We start from the raw sequence: 23,390 nt of genomic DNA on the forward strand, positions 1-23,390 counted from the left end.
ACACACTCACACACACACACACTGCATAAGCACACACACACACACACACACACACTCACACTGCATACGCACACACACACACACACACACACACTCACACACGCTGCATACGCACACACTCACACACTCACACACACACACACTCACACACACTGCATACGCACACACACTGCATACGCACACACACTCACACACACACACACTCACACACACACACACTCACACACACACATGCTGCATACGCACACACACACACACACACACTGCATACGCACACACACACATTGCATACGCACACACACACTGCCCACACACACACACACTGCATACTCACACACACACTCACACACACACTCACGCACACACTGCATACGCACACACACACACACACTGCCCACACACACACACTGCATACGCACACACTCACATACACACACACACTCACACACACACTCACGCACACACTGCATATGCACACACACACACACACACTGCCCCCCCCACACACACCCTCGCTGCAGTGCACAGCTCAGTACAGTGTGTGTGGATCAGCTTGCACTGCACAGCTCAGTGTCCATCTGTCCTGCCTCTCTGCCTGTGTTAAAGAAAATTTCAAATGTTAATTTAAAAGAAAAGTCCAATCTGAATTGTCTGGTTGTCACTGCCCATAACAGAAGAGATCGGAGTCTCTGCTATTCACTGCCATCTAGTGTCTGTGTCTGTTACTCCCAAACAAGGGAAGTATTCTTTAATAAAATAGTAAATGGCAGACCCAGAAAAACTGTCTGTACTCCTGGGGAGGGACACACAGCCCCCCTGTCTGTACTCCTGGGGGAGGGACACACAGCCCCCCTGTCTGTACTCCTGGAGGAGGGACACACAGCCCCCCTGTCTGTACTCCTGGGGGAGGGACACACAGCCCCCCTGTCTGTACTCCTGGGGGAGGGACACACAGCCCCCCTGTCTGTACTCCTGGGGGAGGGACACACAGCCCCCCTGTCTGTACTCCTGGGGGAGGGACACACAGCCCCCCGTGGCTGTCCAATACGTAGCCACCTGTCACAACCAAAGGGGCGCGCAGTGACTCTGCATGAGGAGCACAACTTGGGAGGAGAGGAAATGCATTACTTGTAGCCACTGTATTATATCTATATATAATTTTAATTATTTTCTTTGATTATTATTTATTTATTTATTTAATCATTAACAGTACTATTTTCACTTTTTTTTTTTTTTTTTTTTTTTACTGTACTGTTTGTTTATATTTATGATGCAGTGTATGTATACATGTCTATTGTATAATTGCTTTGGCAACACCTGCTATTGTAAATCATGCCAATAAAGCACCATTGAATTGAATTGAATTACTGCAGGGAGGCCTGCTCTGTGCTGCCCTCTGCTGGACTCTCCTGTTCAAGGCAGCCTATCACTGTACAGTTCTGTTTTTATGCATGTCAATCTGTTTGAGAGAACAGTCATATTGTTTATATACAAGATGTGTTATAAAAATAAAGAAACGTCTAGAATGTTTATACGGCTGTGACCCCAACCTAGGAGAGGGAGAAAAAAAGCACAATTTAAGCTGAATGGAAAGCAGCCTGTACCAAACAGACCCAGAGCCTAAGAGACAGGAGGTGCCAAGCACAGAGACTGAGACAGAGACAGAGACAGAGACTTTAAACATGCTGTGCACAGAGACAGAGACAGAGACTTTAAACATGCTGTGCACAGAGACAGAGACAGAGACAGAGACATAGACAGAGACTTTAAACATGCTGTGCACAGAGACAGAGACAGAGACTTTAAACATGCTGTGCACAGAGACAGAGACAGAGACAGAGACAGAGACAGAGACAGAGACTGAGACTTTAAACATGCCGTGCACAGAGACAGAGACAGAGACTTTAAACATGCTGTGCACAGAGACAGAGACAGAGACAGAGACTTTAAACATGCTGTGCACAGAGACAGAGACAGAGACAGAGACAGAGACTTTAAACATGCTGTGCACAGAGACAGAGACAGAGACAGAGACTTTAAACATGCTGTGCACAGAGGCAGAGACAGAGACAGAGACAGAGACTTTAAACATGCCGTGCACAGAGACAGAGACAGAGACTTTAAACACACATGGGTACTTGAGGACCAGGCTTGAAAGCTGTTGGTGTAGAATGCATTTAACTGATCCTGCTAAAATGCATGAGAACAGTAGCTCCACCTACACCCAGCAGGGGGCACTGTGAGGCTGGACAGCAGTGGAGAGAGAGCTGTGATTCAGTCCTGTTTGTTACCTTCCCATCGTGGTCTCCTGCTCACAGCTTACCTGCAGTAACCTTTTCAACACAATCCCGCTGCAGCTCCCCAGACTCTTTCCAAAGAGAGTATTCCCAGTCACAGGAGCGCAGCGCAGCCACTGGACAGAACTTCCAACGCAACACTCGCCTTCCAGAGATGCTGCTGCTGGCGTTCCATGTTCAGTGTGCTTGTCAGGGGGGCTTTTATCTGAATCCACACTGGGGAGAGGCTGCAAAGCTGTTTATATTGAAGACTGTCTCTCTGGATCCACACTGGAGCGCAGCTGCAAAGCTGTTTATATTGAAGACTGTCTCTCTGGATCCACACTGGAGCGCAGCTGCAAAGCTGTTTATATTGAAGACTATCTCTCTGGATCCACACTGGAGCGCAGCTGCAAAGCTGTTTATATTGAAGACTGTCTCTCTGGATCCATACTGGAGCGCAGCTGCAAAGCTGTTTATATTGAAGGCTGTCTCTCTGGATCCACACTGGGGAGAGGCTGCAAAGCTGTTTATATTGAAGACTGTCTCTCTGGATCCACACTGGAGCGCAGCTGCAAAGCTGTTTATATTGAAGACTGTCTCTCTGGATCCACACTGGGGAGAGGCTGCAAAGCTGTTTATATTGAAGACTGTCTCTCTGTTTATTATGGGGTGTTCTGATTTAGTAACTGTAATATTTGAATGCTGGCCTTGTTCATACATTGCGTCCTCATGAAGGACAGCAGCAACATTCCCTTCATGTTTTATTAATATTTTACAGAGAGAGACGCAACACCTATACTGTGCTTTTTACCACCAATCAGATGCGAGCAGTGAGAGGAGGGACTCAGGGATTGGCCACAGTGAAGTAGTGGGTTTTTTTTCACTGTTTGGTACAAGAGAATGATCTGGAACACTGTTCTGCATTCAGATTTTATTAAACAAAACATATTGTTAAGATACAGAGACAAGTGAGCTTCCATCCAGCAAGTCACTCAGAGACAAACTTACTTTTACACATTCACTGATTTCATCAACATTTCAAATTGTACATACCAGACTGCCCCCCCAGCTGCTCTTCCACTGTGTTGTACTGTACAGTACAGAGGAGCTGGAGCAGCAGAGAGATGAGATCATTTCAAATTGTACATCCCAGACTGCCCCCCCAGCTGCTCTTCCACTGTGTTGTACTGTACAGTACAGAGGAGCTGGAGCAGCAGAGAGATGAGATCATTTCAAATTGTACATCCCAGACTGCGCCCCCAGCTGCTCTTCCACTGTGTTGTACTGTACAGTACAGAGGAGCTGGAGCAGCAGAGAGATGAGATCATTTCAAATTGTACATCCCAGACTGCGCCCCAGCTGCTCTTCCACTGTGTTGTACTGTACAGTACAGAGGAGCTGGAGCAGCAGAGAGATGAGATCATTTCAAATTGTACATACCAGACTGCCCCCCCAGCTGCTCTTCCACTGTGTTGTACTGTACAGTACAGAGGAGCTGGAGCAGCAGAGAGATGAGATCATTTCAAATTGTACATCCCAGACTGCCCCCCCCAGCTGCTCTTCCACTGTGTTGTACTGTACAGTACAGAGGAGCTGGAGCAGCAGAGAGATGAGATCATTTCAAATTGTATATCCCAGACTGCGCCCCAGCTGCTCTTCCACTGTGTTGTACTGTACAGTACAGAGGAGCTGGAGCAGCAGAGAGATGAGATCATTTCAAATTGTACATCCCAGACTGCGCCCCAGCTGCTCTTCCACTGTGTTGTACTGTACAGTACAGAGGAGCTGGAGCAGCAGAGAGATGAGATCATTTCAAATTGTACATCCCAGACTACCCCCCCAGCTGCTCTTCCACTGTGTTGTACTGTACAGTACAGAGGAGCTGGAGCAGCAGAGAGATGAGATCATTTCAAATTGTATATCCCAGCTTGCTTTAGTCACTGCATTAGAAGGACGAGCGCATTCTATTTCTGGGGTCCCACCTGGATTGGGGTGCAAGTGCTTTTTAAGATCAGTTTATTTCTGGGGTCCCACCTGGATTGGGGTGCAAGTGCTTTTTAAGCTCAGTTTATTTCTGGGGTCCCACCTGGATTGGGGTGCAAGTGCTTTTTAAGCTCAGTTTATTTCTGGGGTCCCACCTGGATTGGGGTGCAAGTGCTTTTCCATGCTGTTTGTTTTTCATAGATTCAGTCTCGCTGATTTCTCCTTCACGGCAGAATCTTTACAAAGCACTGTATAACAAATAACATGTTTAAAAAACACCTTGTTAAAACATAAAAAACAAACACAGTGTGCAAAATAGCCAGAGATATTGCCTAATGGATTTGGATTAGGAGCAGTGATCTGGTTTGGCTCTGTGCTCAGGGGCAGTGATCCGCCCAGTGTGTGGATCACAGTCAGGAGGAGGCTGTCCTGAACCCCAGTGTGTGGATCACAGTCTGGAGGAGGCTCATCTGAACCCCAGTGTGTGAATCACAGTCTGGAGGAGGCTGTCCTGAACCCCAGTGTGTGGATCACAGTCTGGAGGAGGCTCATGTGAACCCCAGTGTGTGGATCACAGTCTGGAGGAGGCTCATGTGAACCCCAGTGTGTGGATCACAGTCCAGAGGAGGCTCATCTGAACCCCAGTGTGTGGATCACAGTCTGGAGGAGGCTGTCCTGAATCCCAGTGTGTGGATCACTGTCTGGAGGATGCTGTCCTGAACCCCAGTGTGTGGATCACAGTCTGGAGGAGGCTGTCCTGAACCCCAGTGTGTGGATCACAGTCTGGAGGAGGCTCATGTGAACCCCAGTGTGTGGATCACAGTCTGGAGGAGGCTCATGTGAACCCCAGTGTGTGAATCACAGTCTGGAGGAGGCTCATGTGAACCCCAGTGTGTGGATCACAGTCTGGAGGAGGCTCATCTGAACCCCAGTGTGTGGATCACAGTCTGGAGGAGGCTCATCTGAACCCCAGTGAGAGTGTGGATCACAGTCTGGAGGAGGCTCATGTGAACCCCAGTGTGTGGATCACAGTCTGGAGGAGGCTCATGTGAACCCCAGTGTGTGAATCACAGTCTGGAGGAGGCTCATGTGAACCCCAGTGTGTGGATCACAGTCTGGAGGAGGCTCATCTGAACCCCAGTGTGTGGATCACAGTCTGGAGGAGGCTCATCTGAACCCCAGTGAGAGTGTGGATCACAGTCTGGAGGAGGCTCATGTGAACCCCAGTGTGTGGATCACAGTCTGGAGGAGGCTGTCCTGAACCCCAGTGTGTGGATCACAGTCTGGAGGAGGCTCATGTGAACCCCACTGTGTGAATCACAGTCTGGAGGAGGCTCATGTGAACCCCAGTGTGTGGATCACAGTCTGGAGGAGGCTGTCCTGAATCCCAGTGTGTGGATCACTGTCTGGAGGATGCTGTCCTGAACCCCAGTGTGTGGATCACAGTCTGGAGGAGGCTGTCCTGAACCCCAGTGTGTGGATCACAGTCTGGAGGAGGCTCATGTGAACCCCAGTGTGTGGATCACAGTCTGGAGGAGGCTCATGTGAACCCCAGTGTGTGAATCACAGTCTGGAGGAGGCTCATGTGAACCCCAGTGTGTGGATCACAGTCCAGAGGAGGCTCATCTGAACCCCAGTGTGTGGATCACAGTCTGGAGGAGGCTGTCCTGAACCCCAGTGTGTGGATCACAGTCTGGAGGACGCTCATGTGAACCCCAGTGTGTGGATCACAGTCTGGAGGAGGCTCATCTGAACCCCAGTGTGTGGATCACAGTCTGGAGGATGCTGTCCTGAACCCCAGTGTGTGGATCACAGTCTGGAGGAGGCTCATCTGAACCCCAGTGTGTGGATCACTGTCTGGAGGATGCTGTCCTGAACCCCAGTGTGTGGATCACAGTCTGGAGGAGGCTCATCTGAACCCCAGTGTGTGGATCACAGTCTGGAGGAGGCTCATCTGAACCCCAGTGTGTGGATCACAGTCTGGAGGAGGCTCATGTGAACCCCAGTGTGTGGATCACAGTCTGGAGGAGGCTCATCTGAACCCCAGTGTGTGGATCAGTCTGGAGGAGGCTGTCCTGAACCCCAGTGTGTGGATCACAGTCTGGAGGAGGCTGTCCTGAACCCCAGTGTTTGGATCACAGTCTGGAGGAGGCTCATGTGAACCCCAGTGTGTGGATCACAGTCTGGAGGAGGCTCATGTGAACCCCAGTGTGTGGATCACAGTCTGGAGGAGGCTCATCTGAACCCCAGTGTGTGGATCACAGTCTGGAGGAGGCTCATCTGAACCCCAGTGTGTGGATCACAGTCTGGAGGAGGCTGTCCTGAACCCCAGTGTTTGGATCACAGTCTGGAGGAGGCTCATGTGAACCCCAGTGTGTGGATCACAGTCTGGAGGAGGCTCATGTGAACCCCAGTGTGTGGATCACAGTCTGGAGGAGGCTGTCCTGAACCCCAGTGTGTGGATCACAGTCTGGAGGAGGCTCATGTGAACCCCAGTGTGTGGATCACAGTCTGGAGGAGGCTGTCCTGAACCCCAGTGTGTGGATCACAGTCTGGAGGAGGCTGTCCTTAACCCCAGTGTGTGGATCACAGTCTGGAGGATGCTTATGTGAACCCCAGTGTGTGGATCACTGTCTGGAGGACGCTCATGTGAACCCCAGAGTGTGGATCACAGTCTGGAGGAGGCTCATGTGAACCCCAGTGTGTGGATCACAGTCTGGAGGAGGCTGTCCTGAACCCCAGTGTGTGGATCACAGTCTGGAGGAGGCTGTCCTGAACCCCAGTGTGTGGATCACAGTCTGGAGGATGCTTATGTGAACCCCAGTGTGTGGATCACTGTCTGGAGGAGGCTCATGTGAACCCCAGAGTGTGGATCACAGTCTGGAGGAGGCTCATGTGAACCCCAGTGTGTGGATCACAGTCTGGAGGAGGCTGTCCTGAACCCCAGTGTGTGGATCACAGTCTGGAGGAGGCTGTCCTGAACCCCAGTGTGTGGATCACAGTCTGGAGGAGGCTGTCCTGAACCCCAGTGTGTGGATCACAGTCTGGAGGATGCTTATGTGAACCCCAGTGTGTGGATCACAGTCTGGAGGAGGCTCATGTGAACCCCAGTGTGTGGATCACAGTCTGGAGGAGGCTGTCCTGACCCCCTCTCCTTAGATGCAAGGTGCTCATCAGGACCAGGCATGTGAATGAATTCTCAGTCTCTGGATCATAGCAAGTATTTATTTTATTATACTGCTGTTTCTGTGTTCAGCTCCTGTTTCATTCCTCTATGTCCCTGATGTATATTGCAATGGAAAGTTAGCTTGTGTTATTTGTGTGGAGAGAGTGGCCTGCAGGCAGCTTTCTATTGGAACCTGCTTTCTGTGTATCTCTTAGTGAGTGTGAATGTTCAGCAGTGTGTGAGATTCCTCAGTACTGCCCTGCAGTCAGGAGCTCTCCAGTCCTCTCCAGTCCTCTCCTCTCCTCTCAGGGGCTGCTCGTGTGCAGGGTGCAGGGTGCAGGGTGTGTGCCTCAGTACTGCCCTGCAGTCAGGAGCTCTCCAGTCCTCTCCAGTCCTCTCCTCTCCTCTCAGGGGCTGCTCGTGTGCAGGGTGCAGGGTGCAGGGTGTGTGCCTCAGTACTGCCCTGCAGTCAGGAGCTCTCCAGTCCTCTCCTCTCCTCTCAGGGGCTGCTCGTGTGCAGGGTGCAGGGTGTGTGCCTCAGTACTGCCCTGCAGTCAGGAGCTCTCCAGTCCTCTCCAGTCCTCTCCTCTCCTCTCAGGGGCTGCTCGTGTGCAGGGTGCAGGGTGTGTGCCTCAGTACTGCCCTGCAGTCAGGAGCTCTCCAGTCCTCTCTGTGCTCAGTGGGGGCTCCTCCTCTTCGTACAGCGGGTGGTTGTTCAGCACGGGGTGGGTGGGGTTCCTGTTGAAGCCCGGGCCCTTGCTCTCGGGCTCCTCAGATGCAGCAGCAGGAAGGCTGCTGGTGCTCCCGTTGATGTAGACAGCGCTGGGCAGGGTCCGGCAGGGCTGGGAGGGGAAGCCAGGCTCGGCTCGGCTCTCCTTGCTGTCTGCAGAGACAAACAGACCTGTCAGGAAGGAGATACACCTCCCCACAAGTAGCAGGTTCAAAATACATAAGACCATAAGAACATAAGAAAGTTTACAAACGAGAGGAGGCCATTCAGCCCATCTTGCTCGTTTGGTTGTTAGTAGCTTATTGATCCCAGAATCTCATCAAGCAGCTTCTTGAAGGATCCCAGGGTGTCAGCTTCAACAACATTACTGGGGAGTTGGTTCCAGACCCTCACAATTCTCTGTGTAAAAAAGTGCCTCCTATTTTCTGTTCTGAATGCCCCTTTATCTAATCTCCATTTGTGACCCTTGGTCCTTGTTTCTTTTTTCAGGTCAAAGTAGTCCCCTGGGTTGACACTGTCTATACCTTTTAGGATTTTGAATGTTTGAATCAGATCACCGCATAGTCTTCTTTGTTCAAGACTGAATAGATTCAATTATTTTAGCCTGTCTGCATACGACATGCCTTTTAAACCTGGGATAATTCTGGTTGCTCTTCTTTGCACTCTTTCTAGGGCAGCAATATCCTTTTTGTAACGAGGTGACCAGAACTGAACACAATATTCTAGGTGAGATCTTACTAATGCATTGTAAAGTTTTAACATTACTTCCCTTGATTTAAATTCAAAACTTCTCACAATATATCCGAGCATCTTGTTAGCCTTTTTTATAGCTTCCCCACATTGTCTAGATGAAGACATTTCTGAGTCAACATAAACTCCTAGGTCTTTTTCATAGTTCCCTTCTTCAATTTCACTATCTCCCATATGATATTTATAATGCACATTTTTATTGCCCGCATGCAATACTTTACACTTTTCTCTATTAAATTTCATTTGCCATGTGTCTGCCCAGTTCTGAATGCTGTCTAGATCATTTTGAATGACCTTTGCTGCTTCAACATTGTTTGCCACTCCTCCTATTTTTGTGTCCTCTGCAAATTTAACGAGTTTGCTTACTATATCAGAGTCTAAATCATTAATGTAGATTAGGAATAGCAGAGGACCTAATACTGATCCCTGTGGTACACCACTGGTTACCTCACTCCATTTCGAGGTTTCTCCTCTAATCAGTACTTTCTGTTTTCTACATGTTAACCACTCCCTAATCCATGTGCATGCATTTCCTTGAATCCCTACTGCGTTCAGTTTGAGAATTAATCTTTTATGCGGGACTTTGTCAAAAGCTTTCTGGAAATCTAAATAAACCATGTCATATGCTTTGCAGTTATCCATTGTCAATGTTGCATCCTCAAAAAAGTCAAGTAAGTTAGTTAGACATGATCTCCCTTTCCTAAAACCATGCTGACTGTCTCCCAGGATATTGTTACCATATAGGTAATTTTCCATTTTGGATCTTATTATAGTTTCCGTAAGTTTACATATAATAGAAGTCAGGCTTATTGGTCTGTAGTTACCTGGTTCGGTTTTGTCTCCCTTTTTGTGGATCGGTATTACATTTTACAGTGTCATGAGATTCTGATTTTCACTATTCAAAGTGTGATGTTTCACCTTGGTTATCATTTATTAATGCTTTGACACCGAGTGTGACTCTGCACAGCAGTTTATACTGAACTCTGAGAATGTGATTCTGCACAGCAGTTTATACTGAACTCTCTGAGAATGTGATTCTGCACAGCAGTTTATACTGAACTCTGAGAATGTGATTCTGCACAGCAGTTTATACTGAACTCTCTGAGAATGTGACTCTGCACAGCAGTTTATACTGAACTCTGAGAATGTGACTCTGCACAGCAGTTTATACTGAACTCTGAGAATGTGACTCTGCACAGCAGTTTATACTGAACTCTGAGAATGTGATTCTGCACAGCAGTTTATACTGAACTCTGAGAATGTGATTCTGCACAGCAGTTTATACTGAACTCTCTGAGAATGTGACTGCACAGCAGTTTATACTGAACTCTGAGAATGTGACTCTGCACAGCAGTTTATACTGAACTCTGAGAATGTGATTCTGCACAGCAGTTTATACTGAACTCTGAGAATGGGATTCTGCACAGCAGTTTATACTGAACTCTGAGAATGTGATTCTGCACAGCAGTTTATACTGAACTCTGAGAATGTGATTCTGCACAGCAGTTTATACTGAACTCTGAGAATGTGATTCTGCACAGCAGTTTATACTGAACTCTCTGAGAATGTGATTCTGCACAGCAGTTTATACTGAACTCTCTGAGAATGTGACTCTGCACAGCAGTTTATACTGAACTCTCTGAGAATGTGATTCTGCACAGCAGTTTATACTGAACTCTCTGAGAATGTGACTCTACACAGCAGTTTATACTGAACTCTCTGAGAATGTGACTCTGCACAGCAGTTTATACTGAACTCTGAGAATGTGATTCTGCACAGCAGTTTATACTGAACTCTGAGAATGTGATTCTGCACAGCAGTTTATACTGAACTCTCTGAGAATGTGACTCTGCACAGCAGTTTATACTGAACTCTGAGAATGTGATTCTGCACAGCAGTTTATACTGAACTCTCTGAGAATGTGACTCTGCACAGCAGTTTATACTGAACTCTGAGAATGTGATTCTGCACAGCAGTTTATACTGAACTCTGAGAATGTGACTCTGCACAGCAGTTTATACTGAACTCTGAGAATGTGATTCTACACAGCAGTTTATGCTGAACTCTCTGAGAATGTGACTCTGCACAGCAGTTTATACTGAACTCTGAGAATGTGATTCTACACAGCAGTTTATACTGAACTCTGAGAATGTGACTCTGCACAGCAGTTTATGCTGAACTCTCTGAGATATTAGAACAACTAAGATATTATTCACTTGTAGCAAACAATAAAACAAGGAATCGAGCACAGCACCAGGACTAGAGGACACAGTGCAGGGGTAGACAGGACTAGAGGATACAGTGCAGGGGTAGACAGGACTAGAGGACACAGTGCAGGGGTAGACAGGACTAGAGGACACAGTGCAGGGGTAGACAGGACTAGAGGACACAGTGCAGGGGTAGACAGGACTAGAGGATACAGTGCAGGGGTAGACAGGACTAGAGGACACAGTGCAGGGGTAGACAGGACTAGAGGACACAGTGCAGGGGTAGACAGGACTAGAGGACACAGTGCAGGGGTAGACAGGACTAGAGGACACAGTGCAGGGGTAGACAGGACTAGAGGACACAGTGCAGGGGTAGACAGGACTAGAGGACACAGTGCAGGGGGTAGGAGACACTTGTTTAGAGTGGGGAGTTTATGGAGAGGTTACCAAGCCAGGTCAGGGTTCTCTAAACTGGGATTGGAACTGAACTGCCTCCTCCTTGTGTAAGTCTCTTGTGTTGTTCTGTTCTAACCTGCTCTCAGATTCTCGCTGGGTGCTGTGTGCTGTCCCAGCTGGCTGTGCTAATTGCAGGGAGTTTAAAGGGATTCAAACCCAGCCTGTGCTGTACCTGTGATGGAGACGACGGTGTGCCCGCGGCCTGCCTCCTGGGTGTGGGGGCTGGGGATGGGCACCTCCGGTTTGGGCTTGCGGGTGCCCAGCATGTAGGGGTGCACGTCCAGGGAGAAGTGCCTCGAGTGCTTCTTCTCAATCACTCTGTCGACACCGACGGAGCTGAGAATCCCTGCAGCAAAGACAGCTCAACACATTGCAGTGTGGAAACAGACTCCTGTTGCACAGCAGTGTCACCTATTCCAGGGTTTAATATGTGCTTGACTAGCCCCAGTGTACAGGTAACAAGCTCAGGTGTGTCTTATTAAACCCACAGCAAAACAAGGAAACAATCCAACTGCTCTGCAACGGGAGTCTTATTTCCATCCCTGAATTCAGAATGTACTTGCCTGCCGTTAACCCCTTTAATAGCCGTCCCTGATCAAACTCCCCCAGACCCAACTTCATGCCATAAACCACAAGACTCTGCTGCACATGGATCCACGAGTCCCAGTCTCTCTTTATAACTCCAGCTCCTCCCAGTCTGTTAGCTATAACCATGCCTCTCTGTCAGCCCCCATCGCTCTTGTTAATTTAGCACTAACATCAGACTGAACAGCTTTTTCTCAATTGTAGTTCAGTTCTTTAACTGGAAATTTGACCTTATCCTCTAACCCTAATCGCTCACTCACTCGGCCTCTCCCCCTCCCCCTGTCCCTTCACCCTTCCCCCTATCCCCTCTCACCTCATACATCACCCTGTCCCTTCACCCTCCCCCTCACAACCCCCCTCCTCACCTCCCCCTGTCCCTGTCCCTTCACCCTGTCCCTTCACCACCCCCCTCCTCACCTCCCCCTCGCCCTCCCCCTCCCCCTCCCCCTGTCCCTTCACCCTTCCCCCTATCCCCTCTCACCTCATACATCACCCTGTCCCTTCACCCTCCCCCTCACCATCCCCCTCCTCACCTCCCCCTCGTCCCCTCTCACCTCATACATCACCCTGTCCCTTCACCCTCCCCCTCCCCCACCCCCACCTCCCCCTCCCCCTCCCCCTGTCCTCTCACACTCCCCGCTCCCCCCTCACCATCCCCCTCCTCCCCTCCCCCTCCCCAACCCCGCTCCACTCTCCAGGTACCTTTAGTGCTGGGCGGGTGCTGTGTGCTCTTGGCGCTGGACTCCAGCAGGGGTGCTATGAGGGTGTCCGCGGTGGTTTTGCGACGGACGGGTTTGGGTTTGTCAGGCTTGCTGCTGTTCTCCACTCTCATGAGGGCGAGCGGCTCTTTGAAGGACTGGGGCAGAGGGTTGGAGCTCGGGATCCACTTCATCTTCTTGCGGGGTCTCTTGATGACTCCCAGCTCCCCCTCTGTGAAAGCTGCGGGGTCCATGCTGGGGTCCACAGTCTGGATCCCCGAGTCCCGCATGGTGGGCGTGGTGTCGTGGTTGGACTGGGCCAGTGCTGCCAGGAGCTGGCGGACCACGTTGTCGTACATGAGGTCACTCTCGTTGGTGATGAAGTCCAGCCGGTTCAGGGACTTGATGTGGTCGCGGTTCTCATTGCAGAACATGGCCAGGATGTTGATGTCGCAGAACTGGGACTTCTGCCACTGCCGCTTGGTCTTGATGCCCACCTTGTGCAGCTTGTCGAAGATGAAGTTGGACTTGCGCACGATGAACAGGTGCAGCAGGTTCACCAGGATGATGAGGTTGATGAAGCTCAGCAGGGAGATGTCCACCGCGGACAGGATCCTCTGCAGCTGCACGGCCGGGAGCTTGCAGTTCACATGGATCACCAGCGGGGCGGCGCTGCTCACGTCGGGGGGCTCTCCCAGCGCGCAGGTGAACTCGTTCTGCCTCTGCGTGGCGTAGTAAGTGGAGAGGTAGGAGATGGGGATGGAGCTCAGGAAGACGATCACTAGGTGGCGCGCCAGGTACAGCTTGGCCAAGAAGTTGCTCTGGCCGCGGCGCTCCAGGTACTTCTCAAACAGGTTCTGCTCGGGACTCTTCTCCTTCTCCGCATCCTCGATGATCTCCCTGCGCTCCCGCTCCGTGATTCCGGGCCCCTTCGACTGGATCTGCTTCTCGATCTTCGGGGCCCTGCCCTCGGCCGCCCGGTGGTAGCAGTTGTCGATCTCGTGCAGCAGGAAGTTGAGCTCGGAGGTGAGGCGTGTGGAGGTCATGAACTCCCAGCCCAGCGCCGGGATGTACATGATGCCAGCGAAGGCCAGTAGGGCGTACGGGAGGAACTTGTGTTGGAATAGAGAGCGCCTGAGCGCGGGCTCCACCCCCGGGACAGCGTCCCGCAGCTCCGTCCAGCAGTACCCCCGGGCGTACAGGGCCTGGTCTCGCGTGAAGTTGTGTGGAGTGTAGCAGTAGATCGACTCTTCTGCAGAACAGAGACAAACAGGAATAGCTTAGAGCAAACAAGCCGCAGCTCTGTGGAATGAAACATTTAAAACGAGAAGCAGCTCTGTGGAATGAAACATTTCAAACGAGACGCAGCTCTGTGGAATGAAACATTTCAAACGAGACGCAGCTCTGTGGAATGAAACATTTCAAACGAGACGCAGCTCTGTGGAATGAAACATTTCAAACGAGACGCAGCTCTGTGGAATGAAACATTTCAAACGAGACGCAGCTCTGTGGAATGAAACATTTCAAACGAGAAGCAGCTCTGTGGAATGAAACATTTCAAACGAGACGCAGCTCTGTGGAATGAAACATTTCAAACGAGCCGCAGCTCTGTGGAATGAAACATTTCAAACGAGAAGCAGCTCTGTGGAATGAAACATTTCAAACGAGACGCAGCTCTGTGGAAGGAAACATTTCAAACGAGAAGCAGCTCTGTGGAATGAAACATTTCAAACGAGACGCAGCTCTGTGGAATGAAACATTTCAAACGAGACGCAGCTCTGTGGAATGAAACATTTCAAACGAGAAGCAGCTCTGTGGAATGAAACATTTCAAACGAGACGCAGCTCTGTGGAATGAAACATTTCAAACGAGACGCAGCTCTGTGGAATGAAACATTTCAAACGAGACGCAGCTCTGTGGAATGAAACATTTCAAACGAGACGCAGCTCACAATGTTTTAGAAAGGGCAGTTCGTTCAGAGGCTTACCCAATGATTAACATTGTGTCTCGTAATTGATCAGACAGACTGTTTGTGTCAGATTGTACTGTGGATAAATCATCACTAATATACACCATTCCTCTAAATACCAGCACTAACACAGGGAGAGTGACCAGGGTCAACTCCCACAACACAAAGGAGGTCTTTCCTGTGCTGAGCGTCTCAGTGAAACATCTGTGCAAGCCTTCAGACCCTGTCCTGTACTAACCCCTGTGCAGGGTAGTGTCTCCTGTACTAACCCCTGTGCAGGGTAGTGTCTCCTGTACTAACCCCTGTGCAGGGTAGTGTCTCCAGGGCAGGGTAGTGTCTCCTGTACTAACCCCTGTGCAGGGTAGTGTCTCCAGGGCAGGGTAGTGTCTCCTGTACTAACCCCTGTGCAGGGTAGTGTCTCCAGGGCAGGGTAGTGTCTCCTGTATAATCCCCTGTGCAGGGTAGTGTCTCCAGGGCAGGGTAGTGTCTCCTGTACTAACCCCTGTGCAGGGTAGTGTCTCCAGGGCAGGGTAGTGTCTCCTGTACTATCCCCTGTGCAGGGTAGTGTCTCCAGGGCAGGGTAGTGTCTCCTGTATAATCCCCTGTGCAGGGTAGTGTCTCCAGGGCAGGGTAGTGTCTCCTGTACTAACCCCTGTGCAGGGTAGTCTCTCCTGTACTAACCCCTGTGCAGGGTAGTGTCTCCTGTGCTGGGTAGTGTCTCCTGTGCAGGGTAGTCTCTCCTGTACTATTATTATTATTATTATTATTATTATTTATTTCTTAGCTGACGCCCTTATCCAGGGCGACTTACAATTGTTACAAGATATCACATTATTTTTACATACAATTACCCATTTATACAGTTGGGTTTTTTTTCCTGGAGCAATCTAGGTAAAGTACCTTGCTCAAGGGTACAGCAGCAGTGTCCCCACCGGGGACTGAACCCACGACCCTCCGGTCAAGAGTCCAGAGCCCTAACCACTACTCCACACTGCTGCCCTAACTCCTGCACTAACCCCTGTGCAGGGTAGTCTGGACTGCACAGTGAATCTCATACTCTGGAAGCAGACTTCATTTCTCCTGCACTGTCTGTGGAGTAATTGCATCATAGAAGGTTTGTAAAGTGCATCTCAGTGTTACTATTAAAAGCAAATGCCATCGCCTACAGCAGCCCTTGACAGTTAGAGCCCTCCCCTCCCTTCACAGCTGTAATGCAGGCTGCATACTGACTCAGCATCGCAGTGCCCCCTACAGGCAGCAGCAGGGATCCCTCCTCAATCACTGCTGCTGGGTTACACACCACTGGGCAGTCTGCTTCAAACTGGCTTCCTGTAAGCTGCTTGAGCAACCCCATTCTCATACATTCACACTCTTATACAGAGCACTGGAATATTCAAATGGTGCTATTTAAGCCAGGATGTATTCACTTGTATTTATAAAGCAGAATGTGTTCTCCACGTGGGGAGGGGAGACTGTGAAAGGGATCATTGATCAGTCTTACAGAACAGACGCCCGTCTGGTAACGCCTCAAGTTATTCTGCATTCAGAAGACAGAAACACTCCAGCAAGACCCTCAAGGACACACAGTCATCCTGGCGTGACTTCCCTGAACTGCAGAACCCGCCTCCCCCAGCACTGCTCAATCTATTTCTAACTCCTGTCACTATCATGATATTGTACAGACACACAGCCTGTCCTGTCACTATCATGATATTGTACAGACACACAGCCTGTCCTGTCACTATCATGATATTGTACAGACACACAGCCTGTCCTGTCACTATCATGATATTGTACAGACACACAGCCTGTCCTGTCACTATCATGATATTGTACAGACACACAGCCTGTCCTGTCACTGGATGGGGGTGAGCGATCGGGCAGGCAAGCGTGTGGGAGGGAGGAAGGGAGGGAGGGAGCGTACGGGAGGGAGGAAGGGAGGGAGAGTGCGGGAGGGAGGGAGTGTGCGGGAGGGAGGAAGGGAGGGAGCGTGCGGGACGGAGGGAGGGAGGGGGGGAGGAAGGGAGGAAGCGTGCGGGAGGGAGGGAGTGTGCGGGAGGGAGGAAGGGAGGGAGCGTGCAGGAGGGAGGGAGGAAGGGAGGGAGGGAGCGTACGGGAGGGAGGAAGGGAGGGAGCGTGCAGGAGGGAGGGAGGAAGGGAGGGAGGGAGCGTATGGGAGGGAGGAAGGGAGGGAGCGTGCGGGAGGGAGGAAGGGAGGGAGGGAGCGTGCGGGAGGGAGGAAAGGAGGGAGGAAGGAAGGGAGGGAGGAAGCGTGCGGGAGGGAGGGAGGAAGCGTGTGGGACGGAGGGAGGAAGGGAGGGAGGGAGCGTAAAGGAGGGAGGAAGTGTGTGGGAGGAAGGGAGGGACAGAGGGAGGGAGCGCCGCTCAGTGAGACTCACCTGCGAGGTTCCTGGTGAACAGCAGTGTGACAAGCACGATGGGGATGAGGACGGTTCCCATGGTGACGACGCGGTCGAAGGGCAGCTCCAGTTTGATGTGGACCAGGAGCCCCGCCAGCGGCCCGGCCCGGTCATCCTGCTGCCCCGGCAGGATGAGCTCCCGCAGCTTCTCCCCGGCGAGCAGAGCCGTGGCCATGTCGGGGTTCTGCTCGATGATGTGCTGCATTCGCCTGGGGGGGGGCGCCGCTGCACTGCCAGCGTCCGAATCCTTCTGTGAGCCCAGGAGCCTCAAACCATCACCTCTGCAACACAGACACTGCTGAACACAGACACACACCATCCCCATTCCACAACACAGACACTGCTGAACACAGACACACACCATCCCCATTCCACAACACAGACACTAATGAACACACACACCATCACCTCTGCAACACAGACACTGCTGAACACACACACCATCCCCATTCCACAACACAGACACTGCTGAACACATACACACCATCCCCATTCCACAACACAGACACTGCTGAACACACACACCATCACCTCTGCAACACAGACACTGCTGAACACAGACACACACCATCCCCATTCCACAACACAGACACTGCTGAACACAGACACCATCACCTCTGCAACACAGACACTGCTGAACACATACACACCATCCCCATTCCACAACACAGACACTGCTGAACACATACACACCATCCCCATTCCACAACACAGACACTGCTGAACACAGACACCATCCCCATTCCACAACACAGACACTGCTGAACACACACACCATCCCCATTCCACAACACAGACACTGCTGAACATACACACCATCCCCATTCCACAACACAGACACTGCTGAACACAGACACCATCACCTCTGCAACACAGACACTGCTGAACACATACACACACCATCCCCATTCCACAACACATACACTGCTGAACACAGACACACACCATCCCCATTCCACAACACAGACACTGCTGAACACAGACACACACCATCCCCATTCCACAACACAGACACTAATGAACACACACACCATCCCCATTCCACAACACAGACACTGCTGAACACACACACCATCCCCATTCCACAACACAGACACTGCTGAACACAGACACCATCACCTCTGCAACACAGACACTGCTGAACACATACACACCATCCCCATTCCACAACACATACACTGCTGAACACAGACACACACCACCCCCATTCCACAACACAGACACTGCTGAACACAGACACACACCATCCCCATTCCACAACACAGACACTGCTGAACACAGACACACACCATCCCCATTCCACAACACAGACACTGCTGAACACAGACACACACCATCACCTTTGCAACACAGACACTGCTGAACACACACACCATCCCCATTCCACAACACAGACACTGCTGAACACATACACACCATCCCCATTCCACAACACAGACACTGCTGAACACACACACCATCCCCATTCCACAACACAGACACTGCTGAACACACACACCATCCCCATTCCACAACACAGACACTGCTGAACACACACACCATCACCATTCCACAACACAGACACTGCTGAACACACACACCATCCCCATTCCACAACACAGACACTGCTGAACACACACACCATCACCTCTGCAACACAGACACTGCTGAACACAGACACACACCATCCCCATTCCACAACACAGACACTGCTGAACACACACACCATCACCTCTGCAACACAGACACTGCTGAACACAGACACCATCCCCATTCCACAACACAGACACTGCTGAACACATACACACCATCCCCATTCCACAACACAGACACTGCTGAACACACACACCATCCCCATTCCACAACACAGACACTGCTGAACACAGACACCATCACCTCTGCAACACAGACACTGCTGAACACATACACACCATCCCCATTCCACAACACAGACACTGCTGAACACAGACACACACCATCCCCATTCCACAACACAGACACTACTGAACACACACACCATCCCCATTCCACAACACAGACACTGCTGAACACACACACCATCACCTCTGCAACACAGACACTGCTGAACACACACACACCATCCCCATTCCACAACACAGACACTGCTGAACACAGACACACACCATCACCTTTGCAACACAGACACTGCTGAACACACACACCATCCCCATTCCACAACACAGACACTGCTGAACACACACACCATCCCCATTCCACAACACAGACACTGCTGAACACACACACCATCACCTCTGCAACACAGACACTGCTGAACACAGACACACACCATCCCCATTCCACAACACAGACACTGCTGAACACAGACACCATCCCCATTCCACAACACAGACACTGCTGAACACAGACACACACCATCCCCATTCCACAACACAGACACTAATGAACACACACACCATCCCCATTCCACAACACAGACACTGCTGAACACACACACCATCCCCATTCCACAACACAGACACTGCTGAACACAGACACCATCACCTCTGCAACACAGACACTGCTGAACACATACACACCATCCCCATTCCACAACACAGACACTACTGAACACATACACACCATCCCCATTCCACAACACAGACACTGCTGAACACACACACCATCCCCATTCCACAACACAGACACTGCTGAACACATACACACCATCCCCATTCCACAACACAGACACTGCTGAACACACACACCATCACCTCTGCAACACAGACACTGCTGAACACATACACACCATCCCCATTCCACAACACAGACACTGCTGAACACACACACCATCCCCATTCCACAACACAGATACTGCTGAACACACACACCATCCCCATTCCACAACACAGACACTGCTGAACACACACACCATCACCTCTGCAACACAGACACTGCTGAACACAGACACACACCATCACCTCTGCAACACAGACACTGCTGAACACATACACACCATCCCCATTCCACAACACAGACACTGCTGAACACATACACACCATCACCTTTGCAACACAGACACTGCTGAACACTGACACCATCCCCATTCCACAACACAGACACTACTGAACACACACACCATCACCTCTGCAACACAGACACTACTGAACACATACACACCATCCCCATTCCACAACACAGACACTGCTGAACACAGACACCATCACCTCTGCAACACAGACACTACTGAACACATACACACCATCCCCATTCCACAACACAGACACTGCTGAACAGACACACCATCAGCACTGCAGCACACACACTGCTGAACACAGACACACCATCAGCACTGCAGCGCACACACTGCTGAACACAGACACACCATCAGCACTGCAGCGCACACACTGCTGAACAGACACACCATCAGCACTGCAGCGCACACACTGCTGAACACAGACACACCATCAGCACTGCAGCGCACACACTGCTGAACACAGACACACCATCAGCACTGCAGCGCACACACTGCTGAACAGACACACCATCAGCACTGCAGCGCACACACTGCTGAACACAGACACACCATCAGCACTGCAGCGCACACACTGCTGAACAGACACACCATCAGCACTGCAGCGCACACACTGCTGAACAGACACACCATCAGCACTGCAGCGCACACACTGCTGAACACAGACACACACCATCAGCACTGCAGCGCACACACTGCTGAACACAGACACACACCATCAGCACTGCAGCGCACACACTGCTGAACACAGACACACCATCAGCACTGCAGCGCACACACTGCTGAACACAGACACACCATCAGCACTGCAGCGCACACACTGCTGAACACAGACACACCATCAGCACTGCAGCACACACACTGCTGAACACAGACACATATGTCAAAATGACCTACAGTGGACTGCAGCAGATCTAGAGGAAACCAAGCCCTTGAAGATGAGCAGCTAGTTCATAGCAGCCTCCCTCTATCCTGCCACATGTAACACAGCCACAGCTGTGAATCTCCAGCAGGAGCAGAGCTGCATGTGAGGACAGGTGTGTGCAGGAGTCCTGCTAGAGGACAGCACTGGATTACAGCAGCTGCAGCTCCCCCCCCCCCCAGGGACCCACTGTCATTAATAACCTCAAATAACAGCAACAAAACACTTTCATTTCCATTAGAATGGATGTCAAGATTCCTTTAAAACAAATGGAGCATTTAAAAGCATTATTAATGCTGCATCACAGTGGTTATGCGCTGCAGACACGGTAGAGTTAGCACTTCCACAGCAGTGACAGCACCAGCGCAGAGTACAGCCGCTCGCTTCAGAACAATCTCTGACTGAAAAACGCACTGCATCCCATTGGTTAAGAGCTGTGCTTAAAGTGTTGCTATAGCAATATTATATTGAAAAACAATTGGAGAGGAATAATGAGTTATATCTAGGATATCGTTACCGTTATTGCCACTGCAACTACAAGGCTACCGGCCCCACGAACAGCACTACAGGGCTATACAGTCTGTTTAAATAGATTTGAAATTCATGAACAGCACTACAGGGCTATACAGTCTGTTTAAATAGATTTTAAATTCATGAACAGCACTACAGGGCTATACAGCATGTTTAAATAGATTTTAAATTCATGAACAGCACTACAGGGCTATACAGCCTGTTTAAATAGATTTTAAATTCATGAACAGCACTACAGGGCTATACAGCCTGTTTAAATAGATTTTAAATTCATGAACAGCACTACAGGGCTATACAGTCTGTTTAAATAGATTTTAAATTCATGAACAGCACTACAGGGCTATACAGCCTGTTTAAATAGATTTTAAATTCATGAACAGCACTACAGGGCTATACAGTCTGTTTAAATAGATTTTAAATTCATGAACAGCACTACAGGGCTATACAGCCTGTTTAAATAGATTTTAAATTCATGAACAGCACTACAGGGCTATACAGTCTGTTTAAATAGATTTTAAATTCATGAACAGCACTACAGGGCTATACAGTCTGTTTAAATAGATTTGAAATTCATGAACAGCACTACAGGGCTATACAGCCTGTTTAAATAGATTTTAAATTATTGAAAAAGACACAAGTGCATTACTGTACAAAGTCCCCTTCGCGCAGGTGTGGCAGCTGCATTTCAAATATTGCATTAGATCAGTTATTTACACAAAACACGATCTGCAGTAGACCGGCAACGATACAGCACAGACCGGTGAACTATGAAATGATTCTGCATCCTGCAAAACGGTTGCATTGCCTGTTTTAAAACAATGCTCCCAACAACGATCATATTTAATATTATAGAAAATAATGGTTTTCATTTAAATATTTTAATCGTCTTGGGACTTTCCACAGAATCTCGTCGATTACAATAACCCGCCAGTAAGAATACTGGAGAGGAGAAAGCAGAGGACGACAGTCTCGTACACTCTCATACTTTGAAATGATCTTCAGAGATTTACAGCAGCTTGCAGCACCATACCGCACGCAGAATGGGTTAACTGTATCTCTGTCGTTCGTCTTGCCACTACAAGCCTGCATTAAATAAATATAGACATAGCAATAGCGAGACATCAGCTTACCCAGGCTGCCCGTCGGCAGGGAGCGAGTTCGTCTGCAGTGCGGTGCATCCGGCACCAGCGAGTTCCGCTCATTCCCCGGCTTCCTTCTATTTACAAAAATGTAATAATGTTACTGGTACTCATCTACACTGCTTCGTCACCAGGCTATCCGTTCAGCCACAGACCGAAATGCATCGTGTTTGAAAGCGATCCATGTCAATGTGTTGCAACAAATCACTATTTTAAACAGACACTGGTGTATTTATTATGCAGTGGTGTGGAGTTCAGGGCTAACCCCGTGTGGTTTGTAAGCGCCCTCTCTTCGGAGCTGCGGAAATCATCACACCGGCAGAGCTGTCCAGCGCTTCAGCAGCTTGCGGGTTTCACGCGTGAAGGGCGCTGCTGCTGCTGGGCGGTGGCGGGACAGGGCGCCGGGAAACGCAGCCAGCCGGAAGCATTCTGTGCTCCGGTAGCAACAGCGGCAGCTTGAGAGGACAGGGAGAGGGGCTTCTACTCCTAGCTACGAATTAATCACTCTCTCCGGGGCAGATGATCGCGATCCTGGGGGAGGAGGAGCAGGGCACAAGGCGCAAATGAGTACAAACACACACACA

The 23,390-nt window shown here is 50.1% G+C and overlaps 1 protein-coding gene across 2 annotated transcripts; it reads right to left on the bottom strand.

Moving 5' to 3' along the window:
• Nucleotides 1-1,383: 1,383 nt before the first annotated feature.
• Nucleotides 1,384-23,198, bottom strand: LOC117415381 (pannexin-2). Of its 2 annotated transcripts, XM_059027813.1 has the most exons (5): nt 22,798-23,198; nt 17,223-17,524; nt 12,859-14,106; nt 11,744-11,917; nt 1,384-8,311 (listed from the first exon to the last, which is right to left on the bottom strand). In XM_059027813.1, the coding sequence occupies exons 2-5, from the start codon at nt 17,446-17,448 to the stop codon at nt 8,061-8,063; spliced, it is 1,899 nt and encodes a 632-aa protein (XP_058883796.1). In that variant the 5' UTR covers nt 17,449-17,524; nt 22,798-23,198; the 3' UTR covers nt 1,384-8,060. The 2 variants fall into 2 exon arrangements, with proteins under 2 accessions (XP_058883796.1, XP_033881543.2); XM_034025652.3 differs by lacking the exon at nt 22,798-23,198 and having other exon boundaries at nt 17,223-20,702.
• Nucleotides 23,199-23,390: the final 192 nt, after the last annotated feature.

Source organism: Acipenser ruthenus, chromosome 7 (genome assembly GCF_902713425.1).
Source record: "Acipenser ruthenus chromosome 7, fAciRut3.2 maternal haplotype, whole genome shotgun sequence".
Taxonomy (NCBI): Eukaryota; Metazoa; Chordata; class Actinopteri; order Acipenseriformes; family Acipenseridae; genus Acipenser; species Acipenser ruthenus.

What these genes read in the sequence shown, in the direction of transcription:
- LOC117415381 (XM_034025652.3), bottom strand. Translation starts at nt 17,613, where the DNA reads ATGGGGATGGTGTGTGTCTGTGTTCAGCAGTGTCTGTGTTGTGGAATG. An exon ending in GTTCACCAGGAACCTCGCAG is followed by an intron (nt 14,107 to 17,222) that starts GTGAGTCTCACT and finishes TCTGTTCTGCAG; the next exon opens with AAGAGTCGATCTACTGCTAC. An exon ending in GCACCCGCCCAGCACTAAAG is followed by an intron (nt 11,918 to 12,858) that starts GTACCTGGAGAG and finishes TCTTTGCTGCAG; the next exon opens with GGATTCTCAGCTCCGTCGGT.